We start from the raw sequence: 12,890 nt of genomic DNA on the forward strand, positions 1-12,890 counted from the left end.
ATTTCAAGCCAGTTGCCTCTAAAAGGTGACAGAAAACAGCCAGCAAAGTGGCCTTTGCCCCATCAGGTCCTGTGGTCAGGCCTGCAGGGGACTGGGGGGGGGGTATAGTCCCCTTAGATTTTCTTAAACAAATGCCTGCATTTGTTGCTAGAGTCCCACCTGAGCCTGAGAGAATAAACACCTCCCAGCACAGCACAGCTGAGTGGGTCACAGGTACAGGCGTGCACATGAGTGCATGACCAGGGTCAGAGGCTTAGGATGGGGCACAGACCCACTGGCGTTTCTTGACACCAAACCTTCCCAGGCCCAGGCAGGACTGGTCTGCTCTGACAGGGAAGACTGGTCCTCACTGTGGTCCTTGGGTCAGAAGGCCTCGTGTAAAGTTACACCTAAAAAACCAGTTTTGTTTCAAAAGTGACCAGGGGCTGTGCACTAACAGGTCAGGCTGATGCAGGGCAAGGTGACCTCAGCTAGGAAGTGCGAGAGCCAGGGGCCAGCAAACAAAACAGACTGAGAACACTTTGCCCACAAGATATCTTGTGGAAATTTTATTATATAGAGTGTAAAATGAATTGTCAGTCAAATAAAATGAACACCTTAAAAAACAAACAAACATGCATAACATTTCCAACTGCCTTTTTTTAATAGTTAGACATTTCAAGCATGGTAAGGAAACAAGAGAACTGGAAACTGCAACTAGAGCACATTTCAGACGGAATGTTCCTCGGGGTCAATTCAAAATGCAAGAAAAAAATAGCTTCAATTCAGTTTTTTTTCTTTAAAAATACATGTTATCTGTACAAGATACACTACAGTAAACATTGGAAATCATATCCCTTTTATTAAATCAAAATTATTTAACTCATACTGTGGTTAATACTAGATTTATTTATTTATCTAGTTAATTTGACAAATATTAAGAAAATATTTAAAAGAAAAAAGCAAAAAAAACACCTTGGAATTAAAAAATAGTTACTACATTTTTATATGGTTTAATGTCCACAGTGTTTGTTAAAAGTTATATTGAATTTCTTTTTAATATTAAAAATAACAGTATTTATATTTCTGAGAATAGAGAAAGGCTTTTTGTTTTTAAAACCGCTTGGAGGTCTTAGACACACAACTGCACCGGGTAACAGAGATGGGCAGTTACATGAAAGTGGACTGTGTCTGTCTTTGCATTACCCTTGGAACGCTAGAAACGACACAACCCACAAACGCCCTCCTGCAACAGGACCCGTCTCATTCACAATTCACATCATTAATTACAATACATAATAGTTCAGTTTAAAAAAACGCAATAAAACTGGACAGCCAAGATACAAGAAATTGGAGGTGAAACACTTAATGAATTTACATTTACGAATATTTAAATACTGCTTAAAATTTTTTTAAAGAATTTGTTACATTACCACCTAAGACTTCCAAGCCATTTTTCTGTTGCAACAGAAAACAGAAACAACAAACAAAAAAACCTGTAAATAAAAAGACACAACAATAAAAACAAACCCATTATCTGATGAAACGTCAGGACTCTGAGGAGGTCCGGGCACCTGAGCTTGCAGGTTTGGCTCCAGAACCCCAGAGCTTACACATTGGAGTAACAAAGAAATCATGACACAGAAATTACCAGCAATGTTTAGTAACTAATTTTCCCGATTTTTAGAAAATCTCTGTTAATCTAAATATAGTGTTTCACAGAACAAAGGTTCTTCATTGAAAGGTCTGCAAATCTAAAAATCTCTGTAACAAACAGGTTTCTCTCACACTGATTTCGGGGAAGAGCCGCTGCAGACGCCCATCTACTGCTCCTGTGGGGGGAGGGAGAGGGTCAGCCCCAAGCCCAGCACCCAGCCACCTGATGCTGGAGTCTGAGCACCCCAGGGTCTAGGATCAGGACATGGGGGAGGGCTTCTCCTGGGTTACCAGCCCCATCACCAACTTCCTACAAGGCCTGACTGGCATCAGGTCCCCAGAAAGGAGTCCCGAGGGAGCACTAGGTGGCGGAGGACTGGAGAGTCCTCCAAGCTTGTGCACATAAAGAAATCAAGTTGGTCCTATACCCACCTGGCCCCACTGCTGTGCAAACAAAGGCCCTGGAGTTCACTGCAGACCCAGGGAAAACCTGACACTTATTTAGTTGGGCTGGAGAAGAGACAGCTCTTGAGCAAGCACAAGGCTGGGACAGAGGAGACAGAGGAGATCCCCACAGGCCTGTGTGCTCACCCTGGGACAGAGGGAGACAGAGGAGATCCCCACAGGCCTGTGTGCTCACCCTGGGACAGAGGGAGACAGAGGAGATCCCCACAGGCCTGTGTGCTCACCCTGGGACAGAGGGAGACAGAGGAGATCCCCACAGGCCTGTGTGCTCACCCTGGGACTACTAGGCAAGCACAAAGGCTGGGTGGCATCATGGCGCTGGGGACTGGCTACAGACCTGGCTGTGGGCCTGAGCCTGCCCTAAAGTCTGCCCGTAGATGGCGGCCTGCTGCCTGTAGTACTCCGCCCAGGCCATCGAGTAGTCTGGTGGGGAGCTGGCCTGAGGGGCAGCACTGGTGGTATGACCTGGATGACAAAGAGGAGACAGAGTTACAGAAAGGGAGGAAACGGGAGGCCCTTCTGCTCAGGCTGTGAGGCATCTGTCTCCCCAGACCACTGCTGCCATTTGGTGCCATATGAAGTGCTGTGTGGGCCTTCTGTGCTAGGCTCTGCCACAGCTCCCCTAGAAGCTACACATCCACAGGACTCCCACACACCAACTGCCTGCCCAGCAACTCTGGGTGCCACAGAGGGGAGAGACTGCAGGGTGGTTCTCAGACGGGGTGGGTGGGGTTGGTGTTAAACAGGCCCTGGGTAATCGGAAATGCAGGTTAGTAAATTGTGGAGGCACCTGAACTCCTCTAGGTCCCCAGTGAGGAGACCACCTGACACCGTCTGTCAAGTTACCAGAGGAGCTAGTGGCCCAGAGAGGACTGCCCTCAAGGCCAGGCAGCTTCTGACAGCCTTACCTGGACCTTCCCACTGGTGAGAGACTGTTCTAGGTGCAAGATGCTGCCATGGGAGCCCTTTGGCAGACCCAGAACTGGTTTAGACTAGAATAAGCCCAGACCCTTTGCTACTGACAATTACTCAGGGGACATTTTGGTGTTGGCATCCCTCAAGCCTGACTTGGTTCCTAGTATTATAATGAGAATGGACTTTCACAGGAAAGACAAGCCACCAGCATCCAGTCAAGTGGCAGCTCCCTCCCCGCACTGTGTCCTCTTGCTTGCCCTAAAATGCCACCCCCCCCCCCCCAGACCCCTGTGAGGACAATGCAATCAGCAGCCCCTGGCCATATCTCGCTTCCCCTGACAGGGTGCAGATGAGGTGACAGGACGGCAAAGCCCGCAGCGGGCAGTGTGGTGGCTGACTCACTCTTTTTGTAATAGTCCTCCCAGGCCTTGCTGTAGTCGGGCTGGCTGCTCTGTGGCTGGCTCTGCTGGCCTGTGCAGAGAAGAGAACAGTCAGGCCTTGCTCGTGGACTCCCATCCTGGCTCACTTGGGCCCCAGCTGTGAAGGTACAGTATTCACTGAGCAAGGCTGCAACCAAGGTCATTAGGAGGCAGAGCTGGAAGTCAGTCTTCTTAGATTTTCTGGACCTAGTTCCTAATGGACAGTGTTCAAGTGGTACTGAAACCTCATCAGGCCCCTTATGCTCCACCACTATCCCTCTGGACAAGAAAGGTGAGGGGGTGGGAATCCCCTGTGACATGAAGGCTCAGGACTGGGGTTTGAAGTCAGAAACACACTGTGCATGTGCTAGTGGCAGAAATAACAGCACCCAGCTGGGATCTTGTCTAGCTTTTCTGCAAGGAAACAGCACAGAGCCCTAGGCACCTCCTTCTCCACTATTGGCAAGGGAGGCAGGAATGAGGACACGCCCAGTGTCAAGGCAAGGTAGCATTAGGCTTTCAGGCAGTGAGGCCAGGAACAGCACTTGTGGTGATGAAGGGCAGTCTAAGGGACGTGAGGAATGTGCCGCTCACACAGCTCAGCAGTTATCTGTTATTTTTTGCCAAGCCAATTAGCTGAAGAGCAGTGGCAGGGAAAAAGGACAGTTGCTGAACTGCAGGGGAACAGCTTCTGTCTTCTTTCCTGAAACATAGGGGTGTGCACAGGACTGCTTCCAACCTGTTTCCACAGGCCCTGAACTGTACACAGGCAGAGTTCAGCCAGACAGGTGGAAGCTGTCAGCCTTTCTTTCTTCCTCCTGTTTGCCACCCACACCAAGGCCAATCAGCTGGGCTTCATGTTCTGCTGAACCCTCACCCTAGTGCTCCTTTTGGGGGCACAGGGAAAAGCAGCTTTCCTCTCAGGGCTTCTACTGGGAACAACGGGACAAATGAGACCACAATTCTGTCACCCTCTCGGCTTGAGGGAATGCACAGAGCAGAACGGTATCTGACAGGCCAGCACCGCGAGAACCAGCTCCACGAGTCGAGCACAGAGCAGAGTGCGGAGAAGGTGACAACTAGGAACCCAGTGCTACCAGCTCAGCAGAAGAAGCATGGTCAGTGCGACAGAGGGTGGATGCCATCAGGGGCCTTGCTGACAGGGAAGCACCTGTCATAGTTTGACACTTGTGCCATCATGTTTGGGAAAGTCAGAGCAGAGCTGGGTGTGGAGATGGAGGGGGCTGAAGACTGCACAGCCCCTCTCTTTTCAGTAGTGTCCTGGCCAGGTAGCCCTTATTAGAGACAATTCTGTTAGTCTCCCCAGAAGTCCAAGGGATAGAAAAAGCTCCTCTAAGCCACCGATGAGAAACGAGGTCACCGTGACACAAAAAGACTGCATGAGAGGGGTGCTCAGCAGGGGAGGGGGCTGTGGAGAGCAGAGCCCAGCCAGGGAAGCTCCAGCTGCAGCTCAGCCCTCAGAAGGAAAGGAGACTCTCATCACACCTAACCACACCCAGTCACTTCCAGCCCCACCCCACACTCTGAGGGGGTCCCATGAGCCAGGGAAAGTAGTCTCAGCTTCCTGGGCATTCCCACATGCTGGGGCTCCTGAGCCCCATCTCTGGGGAGGAACTAAACCAAGATGCAGCAGAACACCTCCTGCCCCTCAGTTCCCTGGATCTGTGAGCCTCAGGCAGGCCACCTGGCGCACACCCTCACCCTCTTGAATCACTTACTTGGGACTTGTGTGGGCTGCTGCCAAGCCTGGTAAGTGCTGCCCCAGCCCTGGGTCAGAAAAGCTGGAGGGCCGCTGTGGATGACAGAAGAGTCCTTCGTGACAGCACGGGTCACATGCCCTCCCCCTGCTTTCCAATCATCCTTCTCTGTTTGATGCCCTCCCCCTCCTACTGGCAGAAGGACAGGTAATCACCTACCTCACAGGGGTGCTGTGGGGGTTCCCGTTAACTTTAGCAGCCATGTTGGGGAAGCCCCTGGGAGGAAAGGCGCTGTAGGGAAGGAGGAGAATGGTTGATGTGTAGGAAAGGCTGCCCTTTCAAACCCCTCCCCTCCGTCCACACACCCCAAGCTCTGAGGCTCTACCCTGACTGCTCAGTTATCCACAGAAAGGAGAGGAAAACACAGTGCTGCCGGCCCTGCCCAGGACTTAGACAAGCACTTCTGAGAAGCAGGACAGAGGAGGTTGGGCAGGTAATAAACCATCCACCAAGACGGAGGCAGAGGACTCACTTTTGATGTGGCGCAGCTGGTGGCTGGCTGAAGGGGCTCTGTCCAAAGGCTGCAGGGGCTCCGAGGCTGGCACCCTGTGTGGGCACAGAGGAGCTCTCACCCCTGTCACCGTGTTACCGTGCCCTCCGCCCAGGCCCGCCCAGGGAAGCCCACTATGGGAGGCAAGTCAAGTGAAGGAGACAGTTCTGCGCTCATACTAGCTTCCTTCCCCCAGCAGACAGTGTCTGCAGTGGTGGCTCTGCCCCTCAAGTGACCAAGACCACCACACAGCCAGTTGCCACCACGATTGCCCTGGCATGTCACCCTGGGGGAGGACCAACCTGCTTGACTCTCCCGTCAATTTAGGCTGGCCCAGGGCTCTTTCTGCCATTCTACGTCCCCATTGAGGTGAGCAGTGGCCCATCTGTCCTCCATCAACACTCCCTTTCTTTATCTGCTTTGAGGTGCCTGAAACTAAAGCCAGAGTCAATGAAATCTGCCTGCAGGGCTGGTGGCCAGGGTGACGCCTGAGGGAGCCTGGGGGCAGTGCTGGGGGAAGGCTGCTGTCCGGCTGTTCATCTATGCCTGCGGGGACACGCTTGGAGGTCTGACTGCTGGAGCCATGGCCAGTCATGCCACAGGCTTCTTTCACTGCATCTGGGCCTGGCATTCCCTGAGCCTTGGACTTTCCCTTAGGCAGAGGAGGAGAGGCTGCCCCCATGTGATATGAGGAAGGAAAGGCGCAGGAAGCACAAGGTTCTGGGGGAAAACAGGTACCTTGGACATCCAAAAGCAAATCCAGCTAGTATAAGCCAGGTGGGGAAAGGCCCGTGTACGTACGCCAACTTTCTCATCTATGAGATGCCTGGCCACCTCGATCTGCTGAGGAGCACCCCTGATGGTAAATATCCGCAGGTTGGGGTCGGTGTTAGGAGGGGGGTTCCGCTGAAGCTCCACGTGCGCACCTGACTGCTGGTTGATGCTTTTGATGTTCTCGCCCCCTGCAGGCAGGAGATACAGTTGATTGGACCAGAGGTGGCCCTGAGTCTGTGTTGCCTATGGTTAGGGGAGGCTGGAAGGTACATGTTAACTCTTGCCCACAGCTAGCCACTTTCTTCTGCTTACTGCACACAAGGGCCCTGACAAAATCTAGGGCTTCTTGATTGCAACACTAGCTACCTGGAGTGAAGATTACCATTTGGAACTGGACTGAGGCCTGAGGTCATAGGAAGGTCTGGGCCCAAGGCCCTTGGATCTGCTGGTCACTGAACTCATTCCTGCCTTGAAATCTACCCAGAGAAGGCTGATCCTTCTCACTGTGAGATCAGAGACCTGATGGCCCTACCATACACAATGGAGCCTTCAGCCTGGGTGGGGGCTGCCCTCCCTCGACAGGTCAAATGGGTGGCTACAGGCCCCAACAATGCCTGGAGCCCATTCTGGCCTTTAATATCACACCCTGTTCCCTCTCAGGTCCCTCTGCCTTGGTGGGGGGATGGGTCCAGACAGAAGCAGTACAGAGAGGGAGGAGGCGGGGCACAGCCTGGATGGAGCAGAGTGATGGAAATATAGTTGTTCTCTCTGAAAACCAGCAAGACTCGGTCTTTTAACGCAATGTGCGTAACAAAAACTCCACCAGCCAGTGAACAATGACCCAATTCTTCTGAAGTTTCATAGAACTTACAGATCTACTCCACCAACTCTGTGGGAGTAGAGTATAGACAGAATACATGGAAAATCTGGAGCACAAGATTTTTTTTTTTTGTTTTTTGTTTTTTTTTTTTGAGACAGGGTTTCTCTGTAGCTTTGGTGCCTGTACCCGAACTCCAAGAGATCCGCCTGCCTCTGCCACCCAAGTGCTGGGATTAAAGGTGTGCGCCACCACTGCCCGGCACAAGTTTTACAAAATTGAAGAAGATAAAATGTTGAAGGTCTGGTGTAAGAAGAGCAGGGAGGCCATGAGCTAGTGCTGGGCTGCCCCTACCCATTTCCAATCAGACTCAGCGTGAAATGACTGACCGCAGCATGTCCCAAAGCCTGCTGCACACACGCCAACCTTTCCTCAGCACATGCAGGTTCCTCTACACACACCACCAAAGTGAGGCAATGGAGAGCAGCGGGAACAAGTTTGTCTTATTCCATCTGGAAGGGACATGAAACAAAAATAGCGAGCCTTCCTGAAGCAGGACAGTCAGGCTCACTAAGCACAGACTGGAAGATGATAGGTGAGTGTTTGCTACAGTGCAGCTCCGGGACCCTTTGCTCAGAGGCCAAGGCCTTCATCATCTCTGCCCCGTCAAGAGTGAGCAGCTTGCTCCCAACCAGTTTTGTAGATTCAACGAGGAACAAAGAAGAAACAGAGACTGTGACCACAGGCACCTGATCAGTCCAGTCTCAGATGGCCCCCAGCCAGAAGGCAAGAACAAGTGTGCCCGAGACTGAGGACTGGCAGGCCGCAGGCAGCGGAGCCCCCAGCAGCCCACCTTAGCCGGGACCTCCGGAGCATGCTAATTGGGCATGGAGGCACTGCAAAACTGCATGGGGCCAGAAGGAGTTAATTTAAGTTCATCTTCCTTCAAAATGAGGTCACTGGTTTGGCACATGGTGGCTGTCTTGGACTCATTCAGCAGCCTGCTCCATTCTTCCACCTGATGGGGGGCAGAAGTGACCCACCAGCGGCCCGGCTGGATGTGAAATCGTAAAGCAATTAATCAAAGCTGCTAAAAGGCCTGGCTGACAAGAGCAGGGCTGGCCAGACTATCTGTCAATGTTGCTGTGTTTATCATGGAAATCCAGCAGGGGCCCGGGAGGCTGTCCAAGGGCAGAAGCTGGGAGAGCTCTCTCTGCTTTAGCCACATGCTTTTCCCAAGAAAAGGAAACTGCTCACATGAGACATCCTTGCCACGGTCACACTAGGTTATGGGTCCCACAGTGTGGGGGAACACAGGAGCAGGGTGTCCGCCACCACTTCCCTGTTGTCACTGTCCTCTAGGAACTACTTGGGTGGCTCTGTGGAGGACGAACAACGATACCACATACATGCACACAGATGGGGTGCTTCTGCCAGGGTTTGCTCAGACACTCAAATGAGAGTTATCACTCACAAGATGGTTTCAAAAGGCCCAGACACACAGACAGAACTGATCCCTTATCTATAGGTATCAGGTGAATTGACTCTCTTAGTATTGGCAACGGGTTCGATGGGCTGCGGGAATGTCTACCATTCTAAGTAGCCAGCAGGATCAATGACACACTTGGCAGCATGTAGCAGAAAACAAAAACAAACTGCTCCATTAGTCACCATGCTACAATTGCAGCATCTAGAGCAGAGGTCCTCAACTTGTTGGTCACGACCCCTACAGGGGTGACAGCAAATATTCTCCATACCAGATATTCACATTACAACTCATAACAGGAGCTGTGGCATAGCAATGAAATCATTTTATGGTTGGGGTCACCATAACAAGAGGAAATTAAAGGGCCACAGTGCTAGGAAGATTGAGAAACACTGACCTAGAGGCTGGGACAGACAGGCGGGTCACAATGTAGAGGCAGCCTGGTCTCAAACCAAAATCCTTCTTTTTTTTTTGTTTTTTTTTTTTTTTTTCGAGACAGGGTTTCTCTGTGGTTTTGGAGCCTGTCCTGGAACTAGCTCTGTAGGCCAGGTTGGTCTCGAACTCACAGAGATCCGCCTGCCTCTGCCTCCCGAGTGCTGGGATTAAAGGCATGCGCCACCATCGCCCGGCCCAAAATCCTTCTTCACTATTTCTACCACCCAATAATCTGAAAGATGTGGCTACAGGAGAGTAATACCTTGAATGAGCACCAACACTTCCCCGAGGAGTGGTAACTACAGATCCTGGGGCTCTCTCGTGGTAATACCCACTTCAGCTCCCAAGGTCACATGGATGGGGCTAAGATCTGCGGGTGGGGACAGCCCAAGTCACATTCCCTATAACAAGAAATCTTAGGGACTCTGTGGAGAAGTCATTTTCTCCCCATGTTGTCAAATGAATAGTGAAGGAAAACAAAAGCCAATGTCAACAGAAGCCCTGCTGGTAGCAAAGTTCAGCTCAGCGATCCCAGGGATGCCGGCCAAGTCTCGGTGGCCCATGGTCTATGTTGCCTGCTCCCTCCTAGTTGGCAGGAAGGAAAGAGGTGTTCCACCCAATGTCACAAATTACCCCCAAATGTCTAGGAGCAACTAGCAAGTCAATCTCTACTCTCCTCACAGGGTGTTGGCATTACTCAAAGGCTCCTATGCTGTCCACGAAGACCAAGTGGGCAAATCCAGTGAGGGAAAGTTTAACGTTCATGTCAGAGAGCACTCTGCAGAAGGCATGAGTGATGACCTCACATGGCTAAATTCATTCCAGTCTACAGACAAGAGCCTGAGACCCACACCTCCCAATCTCTTAACAGCCGAACAGATTCAGGTGGCAGGTTTAATTTCCTGTCTGCCCACACCCAAACAGGTGTGTTGCCATGTCAGGGACCCCAGAGGATGCCATAAATATAGGCCTGAGAGTTGGCTTCCCCTCCCTTGAGCAGCTATAGGGGACAGAAACCCCAACAGTTGCCTCTTACCTTTGCCTATTACAAGGCCACACTTATCAGCTGGCACTGTGTATGTAATTTCCTGGACACTACCAGGAGTGCCCACACTCCAGTCCCCACGGCCACGACCTCTTCCTCTAGCTACCGCCAGGCCTCCAAGGCCATCTCTTTCCTGGTAAGGAAGAAAGGTAACAGTGAGGATATCTGCCACTGCATCAGCGCATCTCACCCTCTCTGTGCTGTGAGACGGTTAAATGACACAACACACCAGTACCACACACTGGACCCTCAATGTTTTAGACTTGGAAGCTCCAATTCAGAACAGAATTAATCAGCATTTTGTTATAAAAAGATACCTGTGGATTCACACAACATCCAAACACCTGCTTAAAACCAGAAGCCAGAAACTCTGTGCAGAAGCCTGGGATCATCTACATTACAAGGCCCTCAAGATTAGGCTTTACTTGAATTGAGGCTAACTCACGCTGGGTCTGTCAGCAGATGGTGGATGCGGAAGAGCTACCACAAGTAGCATTTGAGAGTGGCAGGAGGGGCAGTGCGTGACTCTATTTCTTTACAAGGGCCAGTAGAAAGGACAAAAGGACTTAAGGAAAAAGTTCTCGGTATGGTGAGATGGTCCTGAGCTTGATCCTGAGACTCACCTGGTGGAAGGGGAGATCTAAATCCTGCCAGTTGTCTTTCAACTTCCACACATTGGTTATGGCATGTGAACATGTACATACAATGACTAAACATAATTTTATTTTATTTTATTTTTTTGGTTTTTCGAGACAGGGTTTCTCTGTGGCCATAAATATAATTTTAAAAAAGGTGGTCTTGCTACCAAGAATGTGTAGGAAGACCCTCAAGAGAGTGATTTCTTAGGAAGGATGGTGGCAGATGTCCAAACCCACAGAGAATTAGGGGGAGAGGGCTGAGGCAGGAGAAGTATGAGTTGGAAAGCTAGCCTGTCTTTACAACTGAGGGATAGAAAGCTGGGTAGTGGTGGTGCACACCTTTAATCCCATCACTTGGGAGGAAGAGGCAGGCAGAGTTCGAGGCCAGCCTGGTCTACAGAGCTAGTTCCAGGACAGGCTCCAAAGCAACAGAGAAACCCTGTCTTGAAAAACCAAAGAGATTGAGGGACAGAGGGACCTAGAAAGGCTGGCCCAAGGTTGGGCGTGTCCAGGAATCATTAGAGTGATTGCACTCTAAGGCAGCAGGCCTCACTCTGGGGTGTGGAGTGAACCTACAGTCTTGGTAAGCAGGCTGGCATAGTGAAGAAGTGCCTGCTGACTATGTAGAACTAACTGCACACTCACCTAGAAGCTGGGAGCCTAATAAGTACACAGTTCTCTGAGGGTTTCCCTTGAGACTCTGGCATGGGCAGGCAGCTTTTCCAAGATGGGTGTGAGAACAAGGTGGCTCTGTAGCTTTCAAACTTATACAGAAAAGGTGTTAACTAAGTTCAACCCCAACAAACCACCTGGGCTCTGATTAAAACCCAAGCCACACAAAGGTGAATCAGGGACTGAACAGGAGGTACACATTTACAACTGGAAAGCAGCCCTTTACTCTAAGACTGCTGGCAAGAGCCACACCGGACACATCTCCTGGTGAAAACCCTGGTCTGGTGCTGCCAACATAGGCAGAATCCCTACAGGCACCTCAGAACTTGTCAGAGGTCACGAGCTAACAAAGAAATAGATAAGATGATTCCCAACAGGCTGCTCAGACCCCTGACTCTAGTTACTGGTAGCTCACTCTTGCAGGCCTGGAGGGTGTGCTAACACTATTGACATGTGTAAATGTCACAAGCCCTCAGATTAATAGTCGCTAACACACACACAAACTCACCTAAAGGCAAGCTTGGAATCAAGTATAAGAGCAGGACTAGGGGAACACACCTCCAATCCCAATACTTGAGAGGCTGAGACAGAAGGATCATCATAAAATTGAGGCCTGTCGCAGGGAACCCTGACTGCTCTTTGGATTGGAGAGGGAGGAGGAGGGGGAGGAAAATGGGAGGAGGTGGAAAATTTTAAGTAAAAACAAACAAACAAACAAACAAATAAATAAATGAAGGAAAAAAAAATTGAAGCCCGTCTGCGCTACAGGGTCAGGGCCTGCATCAAAATGCCTACCAAGACATCAACAGCAAACCCCAGGTGTATGAAGACATGGGCCATCAGGGACAGAATAGGTTCTGCTGTGCTTCCTGGATTCATTCCATGTTGATTTTATAACAAATATACCTGACTGTTGGAAACAGGCACTCTGCTGTGACGCCATCATCTGTCTACAAAGCTCACACTTCAGAACCACATAGCTGGGGATGGAGAAATGCTCAGTGGTAAAGAGCACTTGCAGAGGACCCAGGTTCGGTTCTCAGCACCCATGTCAGATGGCTTACCTGTAATTCCAGTTCCAGAAGATCCGATAGCCTCTTCCAGCCTCCATGGGTACCATACACATGTGGTACACACACATGCAAGCAAACACTCACACACACAAATTAAATATGATTACCCAAACAAAACAAAAAGTTAAATAAAAAAAAAAAATCTCAAAAGCTTTACATAAGCCGGGCGGTGGTGGCGCACGCCTTTAATCCCAGCACTCGGGAGGCAGAGGCAGGCGGATCTCTGTGAGTTCGAGACCAGCCTGGTC

General features: G+C 50.5%; 1 protein-coding gene across 5 annotated transcripts in view; it reads right to left on the reverse strand.

Annotated features, from left to right (window-relative positions):
- Positions 1-520: 520 nt before the first annotated feature.
- Fubp3 (far upstream element binding protein 3) overlaps positions 521-12,890 on the reverse strand; it is a 52,770-nt gene continuing 40,400 nt past the window's right edge. For 2 of the 5 annotated variants that reach the window (XM_013346050.2, XM_005346100.3), the window contains exons 12-19: positions 10,251-10,392; positions 6,504-6,664; positions 5,685-5,758; positions 5,372-5,443; positions 5,174-5,247; positions 3,418-3,486; positions 2,438-2,565; positions 521-1,811 (exon numbers count right to left, since the gene is read on the reverse strand). In XM_013346050.2, the coding sequence (XP_013201504.2) occupies positions 1,803-1,811; positions 2,438-2,565; positions 3,418-3,486; positions 5,174-5,247; positions 5,372-5,443; positions 5,685-5,758; positions 6,504-6,664; positions 10,251-10,392 (729 nt within the window). In that variant the 3' untranslated portion in view covers positions 521-1,802. Of the gene's footprint in view, positions 2,566-3,417; positions 3,487-5,173; positions 5,248-5,371; positions 5,444-5,684; positions 5,759-6,503; positions 6,665-10,250; positions 10,393-12,890 lie in introns of all 5 variants that reach the window. The other 3 variants (XM_026778511.1, XM_013346049.2, XM_005346099.3) reach the window with 2 other exon arrangements.

The sequence above is a fragment of the Microtus ochrogaster genome, chromosome 4 (genome assembly GCF_000317375.1).
Source record: "Microtus ochrogaster isolate Prairie Vole_2 chromosome 4, MicOch1.0, whole genome shotgun sequence".
NCBI lineage: Eukaryota > Metazoa > Chordata > Mammalia > Rodentia > Cricetidae > Microtus > Microtus ochrogaster.